The sequence below is a fragment of the Melopsittacus undulatus genome, chromosome 12 (assembly GCF_012275295.1).
Source record: "Melopsittacus undulatus isolate bMelUnd1 chromosome 12, bMelUnd1.mat.Z, whole genome shotgun sequence".
NCBI lineage: Eukaryota > Metazoa > Chordata > Aves > Psittaciformes > Psittaculidae > Melopsittacus > Melopsittacus undulatus.
In genome coordinates, this window is record NC_047538.1 from 20,476,018 (window position 1) to 20,493,088 (window position 17,071).

The following is a 17,071-nucleotide window of genomic DNA, read 5'->3' on the forward strand; positions in this document are numbered from 1 at the left end:
AACCCGCAGGGAAGTGAACTGCTATAGAAAAGGTATTTGTAGTTCTCTGTCCTGTGGTCAAGCCTGTGCTGCTCCTCCTCTTCACTGAGTTATGTCTCTGACTGGTTTGTATAAGCTGCTTTGAGATGGAGAGGGGCAAAGCACTTTTAGCACTGAATTCTACGGGAGGCCAGACTGGATAACTGCTCTGCAACTGGGGTTCTGACTGGGTGTTGGCTGGTGCATTGGCCAGCAAGAAGAAATCTCGGGTGCACACAGCAGCAGCTTTCCTCATGGAGACACTTCATAAACCAAAAACCTCCCAAGTGAGTAAAACCCTGGTAACACAGCTTAAAATGCACTTCTTGACAGAGTAAATGCAGATTATGTTTAGTAGGGCCTTGCTGACAGGGTAGCAACTCTCAGTCAGAAGCTGTTTTCATTAAAATGAATAAATAAAAATCATGGCATGTTGCATTACAACAAAACACGTGAAAACACAAACCTGAACCTTCCTCATCTTGCAGCTATCCCTCCATTACCTATTCCCTTGTGGGAGTGTTTTGTGTGGCTGCTTGCTTTTGAATTAGCAGCAGTAGCAGACAGTTGTTGTCCTTTAAAAGCCCACTCTTAATCTGATGGTGCACCAGCGCCATAATCCCCTCGTGCTCCAGACTACACTGATACACTTCAGGTTAAAGGCAAGCCCCTTTCTCAAAGATCAAGTTAGGCAGAGCATCATGTAACTGTCCAGTTTACAGCAAGCAGCCCACAGCAGGACTGTTGGCTGGAGATGGTTCATTTTGAGGTTAGATTTAGATTGTTTTCTGCCTGTTCTTACCCTGTACCTGGCACAGCAGGGCCTGTCCTGCACAGACAGCCCATGCCAGGGAAGGGTGGCAGCTGGCAGAACAGAATTGCTGCCCCCTTGGGTGCTTGCTTCTGATGGGAATAGGTCCCCAGTATGCTGTGGTGCTCCACTCCTGTCTTGCCTTTTGTTTCCATAGATGAGAGCAAGAGACAAAAAGTGGAGATGTCTCTCAAAAGCTGTTTTCTCTTTGCACCAGAGCATTACTTGAAGTAAATTATTCACACCTCCATAACATGATCTCCTTCTCTTTCTTTAGACCTTATCTACACTTGTGATTTGCCCCAGTTACAACCATTAGTTCCTGTTCAGCAGAGCCACAGCACAGGAAGACACAAACGTATTTTCTTTATGTGGATTCATACCAGATTCTGTTCATGATGCTGTGCTGGTGGCATAGGGATGTGTATCTGCTTTCCCCTTCTGTTTTATCAGTGGCATCTTCTCCCATCCAGGCTGGGCTTTTATGCTTCAGTCAATTGTGAAATAGCTCACCAGGGCAGCATAGCTTGAGAACAGGCTCCAGCCCTGGATCCAAGAGCCTGGATTCTGATTCCTGGTTTTTCCCTAGATTTGATGTGTGACAATGAGCAAGTCCTGCTTTCTCCCAAGCATCTGTTTCCTCAGCTGTAAAACGGGAGAATGACATAAGCTGATTATATAGCCCTGTGAGGTGGGTAAGTGTGCTGGTTACTGTGGACAAAGGGAAAAACACTGTTAAATCCAAGTTGGATAAACTAGTGTGCTTTAAGTGTTCGGGGTAAGATATTTTCTAATCCTGTTTATTTTTTCTGGGAGAAGCATGGGGGTGTAATAGCACAGCCCAGGGAGGAGGAGCTGCTGGGGAGTGTTGCAAGTCACCACCTCAGCACACAGAATAAACTGTGCTCTACTTCTGCATGGAAAAGCTGTTTGGGAGGGATGCAGGGAGGAAATCGCCCTGCACTGTGGATGGAGCTGGATGTGGCTGTCACTGCCATCTTTTCACAGGCATTTCAGCCTAAATGTGCCTTTCAGGAGTGATTTTATGGCCATTTTGATTCTGAAGAAAACTGCAAACATGACTGAAGGGGTGGAATGGACAGAAATGCTTGAGTTTTGCAGCCGCTGTAATGACAGTACATGTGTCCTGCGAGGTATAGAGGGCAACTCCTCTCTCAGGCACTAACACACAGAGGGGCACTTGGCCTTTGAGTTTTTATCTGCAACTGCAAAGCTGGCCAGGCTGCCCTCGGACTGTGACTCTTGCCACTGCCTCTTGCATCTTTGTTACCCAGCTGACAGATAACATCTATATTTTCAGATCTATTTCCTATATATCCTGTGATAAGGATGAATTTGCCAGCTTAAAACTGGGCTTCAGCGTTTGTTTTGAACCTCGCTGTTAAACAACCGGGTGCTGAGCTTTTTCATTAATGTCCATTTAATCCTTCCTTAAGCATGATTCACATTGTCCTAATCCAAAGCTACTGCATTGCAAAGCATGAGAGCTGTGAAAGGAGCTTTTCATTAATTGTTCACTCACTTTTTCTGTCTGACTTCTGTTTCCTTTGCAGTGTTTTTTGTTTGCAGCTTGATCTCATACCCATTTCGGCCAGCATTCAGATTCACGTGGGCTTAACTGGGTGTTGCCAATGTTAACTGTATTTTCCACAGAATTCCTGCTGTTGCTGGTTGCATTCAGTGTTGTTCACTTAGTAAGGGAAATGGTGTCAAATAAATAAGAAAGGGTTGTGTGCTTTAGGGAACCTTGGCCACTGGTTTCCTACTTTGCTTTCAGTGCTTGATTGCACAGAGTTGGTTAACACAGGGTCTTAGGGGGAAGCCTAATATAAAACTACAATTAATAGTTCATTAAACACAGAAACTTGCCTATAGATTTTCCGGAGAAGTATCTAGAATGTATCAGGGGTGGCATTAAGAAAACCAGGATCATGTAATTCTGTGGCAGTCCCTGCATTTCTCAGTCTGGTTTAGCTTCTTGTCAGTAAAATAAGTGCAATTGTAATTCTCTGCCTCAGAAGAGCAGTGAGTATTCCTGTGGTAACAAGTGGGGGTACTTGATTTACCAACAGTTGCTCACAAAGAGGAGAAGTATTGAGAAGCTGGTTTAGTGCTGCTCAGAGTTCTTGGAAGGATGATGTAGAGCATTTCAACGTGCTTTCTGCCATCATTTTTCCCCTCCTCTTTCTGTGCTAACTCTCTTCTTAAAGCTGTAAAGCTGCTGAATCTGGTCTCTCTTGGATTTGTGGGAAAACTAATTGTGTGTGACTTAAGAGCTCTGCCTACTCCTAATTGAAGGCATAGAGGACTGAAGCTTTGAAGAAAGCATAATTTTTCCCTAAATGTTTCCCAGTCATTTGAACTGAGTAGATGTTAATGAAAACCATCCTTAAACAGACAAACATCCCCCCCCAGATTAGAAATCAGCTGAAAAAAAGCCTGTTCTTCTCACATACTTAGTAGGTGTTATCCAGTGCTCTTTTCAATAGGCAGCACCTAGCTCTGGTGATAGAGAAGTGCTTGAGCTGAGCTACATTGGGTAGGAATTCAGCATTCTTTTTCTGACTTTCAGATGCAAAGAGAAAACGCAGCACAGACAGCTACTCATCAGATTCGTGGTTAGACATGGATGAAGAATCTTGTGATGCCCATATCCAGGAGGAGAAGGATGACAGCTTGGATAAGAACTCCAAATCCTTGGTGGATGGTTCCTCCTCACCCAATAGCACACACTCAGAAGGGAAGGAAGGTGCAGGAAGAAAACAAAAAGCTACAGTAATGAGGTACCTAAAAAGAACTTTGTCCAATGAGTCAGATGACAGTGTGAAATCGACGACCCCCACGGACTATCCCAAAACACCAACGGGGTCTCCAGCTACAGAAGTTTCAACCAAATGGACTCACCTCACAGAATTTGAACTGAAGGGTTTGAAAGCCCTGGTGGAAAAGCTTGAATCTCTCCCAGAGAACAAGAAGTGTGTTCCGGAAGGCATCGAAGATCCGCAGGCTCTCCTAGAGGACATGAAGGTAGGTGTGATAGCTTGCTGAGCCACACAAACTGTAGTCCTTGTGCGTAGAAGACAGGAGATCAGAAAGCAAAGCTGTGCAGCAGAGGGATGGCAGCTTGTGTGTAGTGACCATCTCATATCAGCCTGTTGTGCCACAGAGAGGGGAAACAGCCTTTAACAGAAGCTGTCTCTGCTGTGGAGAGGTGGCTGTTTGCAGGCTGGTTTAACTGATGTGTTACTTCCTGACTGTTACAATAGTGGCCAAAAGTTTAGATCTTCTCATAGTTATGTCCCATTTGTAATAACACCTCAAATGTGTAATACATTTATAGTCTTAACTTGCTGGTTTTAGTCTAGTGTCTTTCTGACACCTTCATAACAAAATGTAAGCACTGGATTGTAATTCAGAGCTATATTGTCTAATGTTTTCAGTTGCTTTTTTTTCTTTCACCTTTTTCATTTTCTTTTCCTCCATTGCCCTCTATAGGTTGATAGTTATTCTCCACTGGTACAACATACTATTTTTGGAGATGATGCGGGGAGTGAATGCTCACTAATGGCAGAACTCTTCAGATTTTAGTATACTGGCAGTGATGCCAGGATCACTTTATCCACATCTGACTTAGGGATAAATTCCTCCTGAAGACTCACATGGCCTTGTTGCTTCTACTCCCAGCCTTGCCCCTGATCTATGGCATCCCTTTGGACTACTCGGTTGGCTTTTCTGTGTCCTGTTCTCACACTGTATCAAATATAGGCTTATTAATTCAAATCAAACCTGGGAGCAGTATATTCTTTGTATGCTTTTGATGGGACTTGTCATATAAGGCTAAACTTGTCAGCTTGTGCTCATGGCAATTTGGCCTGATTTGGAACTATGAGTATTGATTCCTGGTCTCGTGTGTGGACTGCTAGTTTTGTGCTGTTGCTGTGTACAGTGGGGTTTTCAGCTACCTGTGTTCTCTGCCCAAGAGCTGTGTAAGCCACAATCTGAAGGGAAAAATATGTGTTTATATGGTAAAGGGGAGCCTGTGCTTTTTTTAGTGCAAGTAGTATAACAGCTGCTTCGAAAAGGCTTCAGGAAGAAGGCTGAACATATGCAGTGGCAGTGGAACCATATCCCACAGTCTTGGAGCCTGGAAGTGTGATACACAGCACTCCTTTTAGTAAACCACAAGATCTCAGAAAGTCTCTTCTTGCAAAATCAGCCACTTTGTACATGAAGGTGGACACACATGCCCAAAGTTGGAGCTATAGATTCCCTGGCTTGCTTTGTGATCAATTGCCTTCTAATCAGAAACCAAAATGAAGCTTCAAGACCAGGAGCTGAATTTGCGGTGAAGGAGGGGGAATGGCAATGTTACTTATCTTGATACACAAACCTATTTTCACTTAAAAGTAAACTGCCCCTTCTGGAAATCCCAGAAGGGGGTACAACACATCATAACCAGTGCAGATGTTCAGAGTCATGCATGTTCTTTTGATGACATACTCCAGCGCAATGTGAGACATCCTCCTAGAACACGGCAAGATACCAGATGTGAATCTGGTTTAAAGCACCGTGTAGGAATATGTTTTCTTTCTGCTCTTCAGTGGCTTTGCTGCAGAGATGGAGAACTGCAAATGGACAGTTAAGAAAAATCCCCTTTTTGGTGATGCTGTGTTTTAACTGGTAGTAAGTGGGCATCTGCCAGTTCATTTTGTGCATCTGGCAGAGTTGCAGTCTTGATGTTCCATCTCCTTTGCTAACTGCCTTCTTTGGAACTTTCCGTCCTTGCCAGCACACACTGTAACCATCAGGATGTAGCCCAACATCTGGATACTGATGGTTCCCTGCTGGTTAAAGAGCCCATGACCATGTAAACGTCATCCGTGCTGCAGAGTTGTTTTCTCTGGAATCACCTCTGTGTGTTTGGTGAGCCTGTGACTGATCAGCCAGAGCAACACCTTCAAAAGGGTGTTAAACATTTTCTTGAACCATGTCTAAAGAACTGTTAAAGAACTTTCTTACCCATCTTTTTTACAGTATTGGCTCACAGGCAGCCCTCAATTACCAGAGAATGGGAGTTACTACAGTGTAGTAAATGAACTAAAACCTGTATTCTGCTTCCTCTATGGCTCTCCATACAGCCCCATCATCCACTTGCTAGGTGCTCTGAAGGAGTTGGGGGGAGTTCTACTCGTGTCAGTGTTGGCTTGAGAACTCTTCCTCTCAAGTAAGGAGTGGAATGCAGGACTCCCAGCACAGGCCTTCCCTTGCTCCTCATTAGCAAATAATCCAAGGCAGCCACTGACAAGGTGTATCCCATTCCCACCCGGGATCCTGGATGGAACAAACTATTACTTCTGTGTCCACTCACGTGGTAGAGCCAAAGTATCCTATTTCCTTGTAACCCAGGTGATACCGAAGCATGAAGTTTGTTTTATTCAGTTTATCAGCTTTAAAAAAAACCCCTACTAATCCAAACCAAGTGTATGAGTGTATGTTTAGGGCTTCTACCCTCAAAGGATAGAGCATGCTGATGGAAAAGTTGCCAAGTGACTGGTTTCAGCCCTTTAGGAGTCATCTACTGTAATGGTCCTTGCAGGATTCCTGTCTGTCTTGGTGTGCAGACTGTGGCTGTTCAGCCTTTTGCTCTGTCCTCGCTCTTCAGCAGGTCTTAGGTACATTGTCACCCTCTTCAGACCCTCAGCTGAACACAGTGATAACCAGTGTTCCCTTGGGGTTTCTGGTGATACTCATCACTGCTGTAGTCACGTTCTTCACAAGTGGTAACTGATGAGCTGTTGTTATCTCTGGTGCACAGGTAGAGAACTAAGGTGCAAAGAGATTAAGATAAAAGTAACTATAGTTTTGGATCCTGTTTTTAGTGCCACAGATGTGATCTTCAGAAAAGTTAGCATTACTTAAGAGCAATATGTGCAAAGGATAATTTTAATAGTATTAAAGCTATTAAAAGTATTAAATTGCTTCACATTTCTGCAGAGCAGAAGTTCCGATCTTTAGCATCCATATCCCAAGCCAGGCATGAGGAAGAGTAGGAACATACAACTAGTGACTGCCTGTGGAAATCTGCTTTAAAAGCTTTGACCTGTGTCATCTGGAGATGGAAGAAACACAGTCCATTTTACCAGAATGGTATTTATCTCCTTGAGCACTAAATCATATTCTTACTTTGCTCCTAGTTTTCCACTTTGTACAGGAATTAGCATGGGGATTTTGCTGATAGCATTAGCAGCAGAGTGAGCAGGAGCCTGGCACCTTTACCTCACCCTTGTGAACATCCAGAGCACCAGTCATCTGTGTGGCTGAATGGAGGCAGAAATCCTGCAGAAGCAGCTGTGCAGATCATACGTGCTGTGACTGTATTCTCAAGTAAAGGTACTATAAAAAGTACCCTTTTAGTGCACCCATTTGAGAGTTATTTTCGACAAAAGCATGGCAGAAACATGCTCTGACAGGGTCTGGAAGCTCTTGCTCTGCTTGGGAAGTCTTAAACAGGTTTCTTCCTGAAGGTGATAAATCCACGTTTACTGTGGCAGTTTTATTTGTTAATTAAATACACTCAGGAGCTTTTCTGTACAACATTCAGGTTTGTCTTTGTGCTTCACTAAGATAATTAATGTTTTCAGAAAATAGGATATGGGTAGTTAAACTGGAGAAAGGAAACCATTTTATTCAGTGATGGGAAGTTTCACAGCACAAATCAAGATAACTCACTAAGAACCCGGGTTTTCCCATCTGAACAAGAATACAGTAGAGGATGGGTGACTGGATTACTGCTCTTAGTAGTAAATACTAAGCTGTGTACAGCTATTTAATGTCAAGTAGGTGAGACTCTTTGAAGTAATTTATTTTCCTTATGAGAAGGGAGACTGAAAACCAAACTAAGCCTGTGTAAATTCCTTACATGTCATCTAAGCTCCTAACTAACTGCAACCATCCATTGGGACACAGCAATCCAGAAGTGCCAAGCTAATGCCTGTGCAGATTGAGAACCCATTTATCACCATGATCGATGGAGTGCTGCAGCACAAGGGAGGCTTATTTGCAGAGCATAACACAGGCCTTGCTTGGGGAGTGGGTCAGTTCTTCCCTCAGCTCAAACGAGGAATTAAATTCTTGTTGGCTGGAGCTTTGCTGTATGGGCACTGCATCACATGAGGCTTGTGTTCACCACCAAAGGAGCTTCTCATAGGCCTCCAAACAGCGATTACAGGCAGCAGCGTTCGCTCCGCAGCAGATGGCATCTGAACAATCAGCCAAGGAGATGCAACACTCTCTGTATCCAAATGTCTGTGGATGGGCTCTGTGTGAGCTGCATGTGCAGGAAATGTGAGGGGAAATTGTTGTACAGATAAACACACCCTCCCCAAAAGTGCTGCAGAAGGACAGAAGGCCTGGCAGGGTACCTGTTGGCCGGGGGAACAGCCAGAAGACATTGCAGCCGTTGCCCTCTCCTCCTTGCTGGTGGTGTTGCTGTCGGAGGCACATCCAGCCTGCAGCCATAGCTTGTTTTGCATATATATATATACATGCCCCAAAGTGAAATAGGAAACAGTGCAACAACTCCAGCTCTGAATTGAAAAACTAACCAGCTGAACTGCTGGAAAAGTACCTACACTGGTGAGGAAGGGAAGGAGGGGAAAAATCATTAAGAAGTAATTTTACCTAAATGGTAGCCTTGGGAATTGGAAGAGTTTCATTGTCTGGCTTTTCTGCTTCATATTTAGCTGCTAAATAGTATGTCAGTCCACTAGAGATGTAGTTGGGGTGAACTTACGCATGAAGGGGGGAATAAAGAGGTAAGCATCTTTCTCCTTGGTGTAGTTTGCACCCCACATCACAGGACCCATAAAGCTGAGCAGACCTTTGATTGTGTCAGTCTGCATCCCACATTAAACACTCTGCCAGTGATACTTGTCTGTGTGCAGCCTCTGATTTCAGCACACAACGTTTCTGTTGTGTTACCAGAGGGATGGTAATTCCTTTGCTGTTGTTGGGGAAGAGGATTGGGAGATCTGCCTCCTAATAATGCCACAGACCTTCCCCGCTTCAAAGCAAAAATGCTGCTGTTCTTCAGAAGGGACTGTGGAAGTCCATTAGGGCAGAAGAAACTCAGTTGGAAGGAGAGAGTTTGTCAAATATCCGCAACTCCTTGGCAGCAGCAGCAGATTCTTGTGCAAGACAGATGATATCTACTGAAATATGTCCTTTTTCTTGCCAAGAAATCTTACCCCCTTCTCATTCTGATGACAGGGAAAAAACTCCCTCTGCTGAACACAGTTCAGGGAAGTCATTCCTTGCTGTGCTTTTGAAATTAATGGCTAAGCTGAATTCTTACATGCTTAATCACTTTCTTTCCTTCAGACCTGCTGTTGTCACCACTGCCTTCTAGCGTAGTGCATGGGGCAGCCTTGTGCTGGCTGAGCAGCACAGTGTGTGTCTAACTGGAGCCCTGTGGCTTTGCTTGATCTTCTTTTTCTCTTGTTGTTTGAGCAGGTGAACACAAGTCTGCCTCCTCCAGCCTGTTGTGTGCTGCCACTTGACACTGCACTCAGTGGTTATGGTTCTGCTGCTCAGACATCCGTTGTTTTCTGCTGGCTGAGATGATAAACTGCCATAGTTTTACACTTCTTCTTGGATAATATTTTCACGTGATACATATGATAACAAGAAACCTTCGTTATCTTGCCAAGTTCTTGGAATATACTCTGCTTTCTATTGAACTCAGTGTCTCTGACAGTTGCTAGTGAAGGTGTTAAGGTTGTCTGTCTTACAAGCTTTCAAATCTGAGAACAGCAAAGTAAAGAGGGGTTAATTTGTCCTTTGTTTATATGGTTCTCAAGCTGCCACCTTGCTCTGTAGAATTTTGGCTTTGCTATCGGAATACTAAAGACCTCTCTGGTTTTAGGACTGAAAACTGACTCGGAATGTGGTTGCAGTTCAGTTAATGCAGTGATCACTCTCTCAGATAAAAAGGACGTGAGACAAGAGGTGCTCACTTAACCTCAGCTCAGCCAAGACTTAATTTGCCAGTTGCTAGCCCCTGTGTGAAAGCTGTTACCATTTCACTCAGAGAATACAGGGCTGGAGGTGCACAACAGAGACTGATTATGGTCAGGTTGAGGCAAGCTGCATTTTACTCCTCACCAGCCAGGCTGTGCCTATGCAAGCTCCTGAGTGCAGCCACAGTGCTGGGCTGACGAAACTGGGCTTGTACTGGGAGTGCTTATTTTGGTCCTGGGCACTGCTTTTGGAGTAATCAGTATCAAGAACAGCCTTTTAGTGGTATGATGGTATCTGAAGCAGCAGCAGCACTGTGCTGGTGTGCTGCATTGTCTATTAGTCTATTAGCATCTCTCATTTAAGCACAGTCTGGGGAATTGGGCTTAATCCAGCAGGTTGTCTGAGCCCCAAGGGAAGCAAGCCAGCCCCAGGGATGCTCCTCCAAACCCCAGTTTGGATGCTAGTCTGCCTGCTCAGGCTCTGGGGGCCTGGAACATGCCGTCGTACTCCGGGCGTTAGCTGGATGATTACAGATGAATTCCAACTGTGCTTCCTATTAAAACAATTACTGTATTTTAAGCTCTTGTATAGTGTGTGAAGTTTCTAATAATTAAGCTCTACACTGGGGACTGACAGAGCCTGGTGCCTATTGTTGTCTAATTAAGCTGTTTTCAAGTCTGTGTACTTGGTGGCAACACTGTTGAACTTCATTGTCTGGGGTTATCTCCTGAATTCTGTTACAAGGTGATTTCCAACCTGCAGTTCTTGGTTTCTTGCAGCATTTTTCCCCTGCTTTAATCTGTTAGTGCTTATTTGGGCTTCAGTTTTCATCAGCACAGCAGAATCCTCCTTCCCACTTGGTTTTCGTTTCCATTTGTTGTCATCTTCAGCTACCTAAATTCCAAATGAAGAGCTCCAGCTTGGTTAGTAAGAATGTAGAGAGTCATGGGAAGCAAGTGTGGACTATTCCCAGCTGCACAGCTGAGTACAGTTAGAGCTCTTCCCCCACCTCTGTGTTGAGTTATGGTCATGGGAGTGATTCACAGCGGTAGAAACTGTGTAAGGCAGTGCAACCCACTCATGAAATTTCTAGGGCAGTGCATCAAAGCAGAAGGATTTGGTGGGGGAGGAAGGAAGGGAGACAAGTCTATTTTCCTTAATGGCCAGAGTCTCAGATCCTTTCCTGGTGAATACTTGGGGTCCTGAATGCATTATCTGAGCACATAAAGTGAATACAGTAGCTCTGCCCTGGTCAGCATGGAAGGAAGGCCAGTGCAAACGATGGTGCTCTGGAACATGCAAAAAGATGGAAGGTTACAGTGCACACTTCTGTATCTTGGCTTACCTGAATGTTCAGGTGTCTGAGGATCACCCTGAACTACACACTACACAGTGACTGCAGAAATAATGGTGGCACAGCCTAGATGCTTCTTGGGTCTTCTGCAGCCTTCACTGGGAGAGAAGGTGTTTGGCAGTGGTGATTGTTGGGGTGTTTCATGATTTGTTGAGCTGCGGTTTAGAGGGAGAGATCACATTAGTATTAGATTGATAGCAGTGGAAGCATGCCAGTCCTTTGGATACACCAATTGTAAAGAAGTCTGTAATATTTGAGGTCATTCATGGCTCATTCTGCTGTCTGTTCTGCAAGAAGCTTCCCATCTTGGCTCTTAATGACAGGTGTGAGAGTTTCAGTGTGAACTGAAAGTTTGGAAGCAAAAGTAACTTGCAGAGATGCAATAACAAGTCAGCAGAGATGTTGTCACTCTGTCTTTCATCAGGGTGGAATATTGTCTTCTGTAAGACTCTGCACCCTTCAGTTGGAGAAATGTTTCCCTGGTTAATCAAGGCCTTTTCATTTGCAACAGAACATCCTGAAGGAACATGCTGATGATGACCAAAATCTTGCCATTTCGGGTGTCCCTGTGGTCAGCTGGCCCAAGAAGTCCCCAAAGGTAATGAGACACAAGCATTTCTTATTCATCATTGTTGTGCTGGGTCTTGGTGTTTAGTTATCTATAACCTAACAAAGTGCTGTATGTGACACTGTGACAGTTGCTACCAGTTCTAACATGAAATGTGATTTTTAGACATTTCATGTAGTGCTGAAGCAGAACATGGAAGTGCCTCAGAAGGGAGAAATCATTTGTTTCTATTTAAACATAGCATGTTTGGGCCTTCCTGCTCAGTATAAAACATGTGTGTGTGTCTTGGTCATTTACTAGTCATGGTTACATGTGAAAATGGTGATGCCACATTTTGTGTAAAGCTCAACAATGTGTAAAGCCTGAGTGATAAACGGGTCACTTAAAAAGCACTCGCATCTGGATGTGAGAGGATGTTGCTTTCTCTCGCACTACCAGACCTCCTGAATGAATCCTCAGCACAATTGTGCCACTGTAACTACGGAGAGGTGTTTTCAGTCCCTGTATCTTCATTTCCCCCCCTGTATATGGGAGTAAATCTCTTCACTGTGCAGAGGAACCGTGAGGCTGGCTTCATTAATGCTTCTATAGAGTTAGAAATAATGAAGCAAAGAATAATGCTAAAAGGCTGGATGTTATTTATAACAGTGGTATGTTTACCACACTCCAGTTATTCAGCATGCTGTAGAAGCAGCTTTGCTTATTTAGAAGATGTCTCATCGCTTCTATTTTTACGTGCATTTTTCACTGGATTAGTTTTATAATATATGATTTCTTTAGAAAGGCTGGAAGGGTCAGTCAGTGAAATCAGGCTCTGAGCCACAAAGCTGCTGCTGTTGTTATTGCAAAGGGCTCTCAAAGAACCGAGTGAATTGTTGTCCCTGTTCTCACTCCCTGGGCTGCCGCACTTGTTGCCTCTTTGCAGATTATCACTGGTGGCCACGAGGATTCTGTTTTCAGATGGGAAGCAGGAGACATAAACATCAAACTGCCAAGGCAGAGTGGGGCAGAATGAGCATATCGTGTTCCTTCTTGGTTCCTTGTTGGGTTTGAGCTGAGCACGTTGCAGATAAGCTCTGTCTTGTTAAATACGTATCTCCCTTTTAGCTTGTCATAAATCCATAGCAATGTGCTTTGTGTTTCAAACGGTTGTTTAAAAGCAACAGTTGAAAACCTGGAGAGGAATAGGTGTGGGAGTCTCCACTCCACTGCTTTGATAGCTGCTGTTCATTCATCAGTCAAAACCTACTCCAGGCGTTGAATAAAGCAAAATCTCTGTGACCAGAGGAAAGCTGCTGTGTGAGATGTATAAAACAGAGCTAAGAAACCCCTGACTCTTGTGCTGTATCTTTGGAGCTTGTGGAAGAAGTGTAGATCTCAGTGTTTTGAGGCTTTCATAAGCTTTGGCATTTGCTAAAGCTCTTGTTCACTTTATTTTGGAATCCTTGATAAATGGTTCATTTCTTGTATTTTATTTCTGTGCATTGGCAGCGTAACTGTAACTGTAAAAGTTTTGTGGGTTTTGTGACTTAAATCTTCTCCCTCTTTGCAAATCCATCGCGCTGGCTGCAAAAGGTTCTTTTTAACTTTCTGCTGTTTATTTTCCTTGAGCCTTTCTGAAAGCAAAACCTTTTAGGAGGCAGCATTTGCAGTGTTAGTGTACAGTAACAGTTAAACACATCATCTAATAACACTTCCAAGGAAAACTTCCAGAGAAAGTCAGGCTTTGGGCTGAAGTTTGGAAATGACCCAGAGTTTGTAACAGGAAGAAATCCTTTCACCATTCTCATTGTATTCTCTTTGTTTAATTTGTTTGCATTATATCTCATGTTTTAGTTAAAAGGTACAGGTGCAGATATGGCTGCTTGCTTCCCAAAAGGAGTTTGCTGATGCTCTTCTAATTGGCAACTGTCCATGTCATCTTCCACTTACAGCTCTTTCCCCTGTCTGGGAGCAGAGGCCAAGTGAACAGGCAAGGAAGATACCTCTTAGAGTTGAGCTTTTGAGTCCAAAAGGAATATATGCTGGAAAGACAAACTAGGGGAGGTGTGAGTAAAGGCAGTGGTAGTAGTTACTCTTGGTTATTTCTCCTTTGTTCCCTGTAAATCCTGATAATGAAATAGAAGATTTTGCAGAGAAGAAAACCCTTAGGGAGGGGGAAACTCCCTTTCAAATTGCACTGTAGCTGGTGGAGCAAGTCTCCATGGCCAGAAGGTTCCACAAATGCTGACTGCAAAGCAGGGGAGTAAAACCTAGCAGTAATTTAACTTTCCTGTATTGCTCTCGTAGTATATAGGAGAAATGCCAACTACTTAACAGTGCCTTTCCTGGGTTACTTGTGTTCAAAAGCAGCAACAGATACAATGCAGCATGGTACCAGCTCTTTTGGGGCTGGTAAGAAGACACTGTAGCTATTATATCAGCTTCCAGAGAGAGGAAGATAGTCTGGTTGCAGAAAGAAGGGAACTGAAACCCAGAAAGAGAAGGCAATAAACGGTAAAACATGGCTCTTGCTTTCTCCCGAGAGAAGGCTCTAGAAGAGATTTAGAAAGACAAGAGCAGCAGATGGAGAAGGAAGGATAAAGCCAGCGTTTAATGCCAATACATTTCAAAGAAAATGGAAATGACTGTAAAGAAAGGAGAGGAAGAGACTAGAAACAGCTAGAGAGCAGGGTGAGGAGGGAGGCAAGTACTGGAAAAGGATGGAGCAGGAAAAACAGAGCAAGGGCAGACAACTCTAAAGTAAAAGATGCCTGGAGTAGGCACAGGGAGTGATTTAAACTGTGTGAATAGCCCCAGTTGCGGCAGGGTGGGGTTAGCTACATTGACTTGCTTTGGAAAGAGGGTGCCTTTAATAGTTGAGATGATTTTTGAAGCAGCAGATAATATTTCCCTTGAAAACTGAGTCACAGTTTCTTTTGTGTGGTGTTGGTGTGACATGCCAAGTGTGCACAGTGCTGTACTGCAGAACGGTCGCTTGAAGACTGAAAATGTGGCGTTTAGGGAAGAAACATGTTCAAGCACAGCTCACAGTGGATAAGGTGTAATGGGCAAGACGTGTAACTTGGATACGTGGAAGATCCATTCAGATGTTGTGCTCCTGTTGTGCTGCATTGCTCCCATCTTCCTGTTTCAAAGGCACATGGGGCTGTCAGTTACACTGCAGTTTGCCATCCAGAAAAGTTATTCCCTGAGAAAAGAAAGAGAAGTGATGACCAAAACTTTTCTTGTGAGGAGGTAAAACAAATGGGTGACGTTTGGTCTTGTGGTTGGTGTTCAGACTGGGAGGCAGGGGTCTGTCCCCTGCTCTGCTGCAGCCTCTTTGTGTTACATAAGGCAAATGACACATTTCTGCTCCCTGAGCTCTTCCCTGTGGAGATGGTGCTTTCCATCCTGGGAGCTCGTGAGGTGAATGATGTTTATAAACGTCTGTGACACCCTCAGCAGAGGGTTTTGTAGTAAAGTGCATGAAACATTATTATTTTATGGTAATAGAGAAATGGGGGGTGATTCATGGGCTTCTCTTCCAGATCGTATTTATTCATCTTTATGGAGCTTTTTGGAGTCTTTTGTACTTTGTAATTTATTGATAATCATTGAACACAATAATTACTCTCCAGCAGTCACCTTTCTTTCTTCCTTTTTGCAAATGCTCTTTCAGAAGCAACAAGAACCTGCCTGTTCCTATTAGCTGTAGAGTAAGAGAAAGCAGTCCATCTTCAGAAGAAGTCTCTGTGTGATAATGGTTCATTTACCAAAATGTTTGACTTTACTCAGTATTCAGTGATCCTAAGTTAGGCCTCTTCAAGAAATCAGGAATGTGGGACTAAGTGGATGCTTGAAACCTTCTGGTGCTAATGCCTGATTGTATAGGTACCTTCAGAATAGACAGCATATTTTTTCCCAGCTGGTTGCAGAGCATGGATACAGCTGTGGATAGGGAAACCCATCCCTATTCCTTTGCCAGGGGCTTGTGCAACAGTAAATTGCCTTTGCTTATGAAGTGCTGAGTGTTACCTGTGGGGTCTTTGTGATGGCAGCCTGTTGTCTGAAAGGAGGAACTCCACAGTGTGTGCTGCCTTGAGATTTTAGGTTCTTATGTGACTAAAGAGGAGTAAGAAATAATCCTAACAAAGGAACTCCTTCCCCATCCCTGGGATGTGAACTTATGGGTGGTGTGAAAAGAGACCAGAATCTAAACCCGGTTTGCCCCAGTGCGACACAGGGCAGATCACTGGTGCTGAAGTTGACAACATCAAGCCAGATCTTGAAGCCCACTCAAGATTGCTCAGCCCTACAGTACCAGGGTTCCCATTTTATCTGCACAGGGATCAGGGTAGCATTTTATTTTAGGAACTCAGAGTATGGCCCAAGCAGAAACCATGCATTTTTCAAACCATTTCCTATTCTGGAAGACAACAGTCAACTATAGTAGCATGTAATTACATTCTATGGCAGTGCCTTCTGTGTTTATTGTGATAAAGATCTCTAGTTGTCTATATGAAGAGCAGCTATAAAGAACTAAGATAGGTTTGGACTCTCTTGTTGAAGAGTTAGAAATGCAGACCACGAGCCAGATTCTCATCTCTCTAACCTGGATCAAAGCTGCATTTGTAATGAGAAAGTGTCCAAACATATATATAGGTCTGGTGGTGAGCAGGGGGTGAAGTGGGGATTTTCATTAGCTGGTTGACAGTGCTGCAGTATGTGGCTGGTTTTCTGATGTTCATATGCTTCTCTGTGTAATTTTTACCTGTTGATTTAAAGAGGGGGTACTAGGGAAGTATAACGAGGAATGGTAATATTCTTATTTAAAGGAACACTATTAACTAGTAAAGGCCACAAACTGAAATTTTAATTGCTTTTAAAACCCCAACTTGCCCTACAATTGGCAATGCAAATAATGTTCATAGCTTTGTATCAGTGCATGAGAATCAGGAAGAACAAGTGATCCTAACAAAATCCTGAGAGGAAGACCTCTCTCAGACTGGGTTTTTGCTGTTGTTTTGGGGGTTGGAGGATGCAATGAAAGGGGGTTTGACTCTCCTGCAGAAATCTGATCCCCATCACTAGTGGGTTCTGTCCTACAGCAGTTTATTCTTTTCTCCATTATTTTTATTAGACATAGATTTTCACCATTCTACAGACACATCCATGCATCTGGAAAAGAAGGATTAACTCCTAGCACTAACCTGCAAGAGCAAAAGGCTGATGAATGTGATTGAGGGAAGGCTGAGCTAATCATGCCCCATCAGACCAGCCACTCCTTGTAGCCTGACGT

At 43.8% G+C, this 17,071-nt stretch overlaps 1 protein-coding gene across 3 annotated transcripts in view; it reads left to right on the forward strand.

Moving 5' to 3' along the window:
* Nucleotides 1-17,071, forward strand: part of KDM2B (lysine demethylase 2B) — an 81,744-nt gene that overhangs the window by 30,713 nt on the left and 33,960 nt on the right. For all 3 annotated transcript variants that reach the window (XM_031045551.2, XM_031045550.2, XM_034068002.1), the window contains 2 exons: nucleotides 3,423-3,877; nucleotides 11,734-11,820. In XM_031045551.2, the coding sequence (XP_030901411.1) occupies nucleotides 3,423-3,877; nucleotides 11,734-11,820 (542 nt within the window). The remainder of the gene's footprint in view (nucleotides 1-3,422; nucleotides 3,878-11,733; nucleotides 11,821-17,071) is intronic.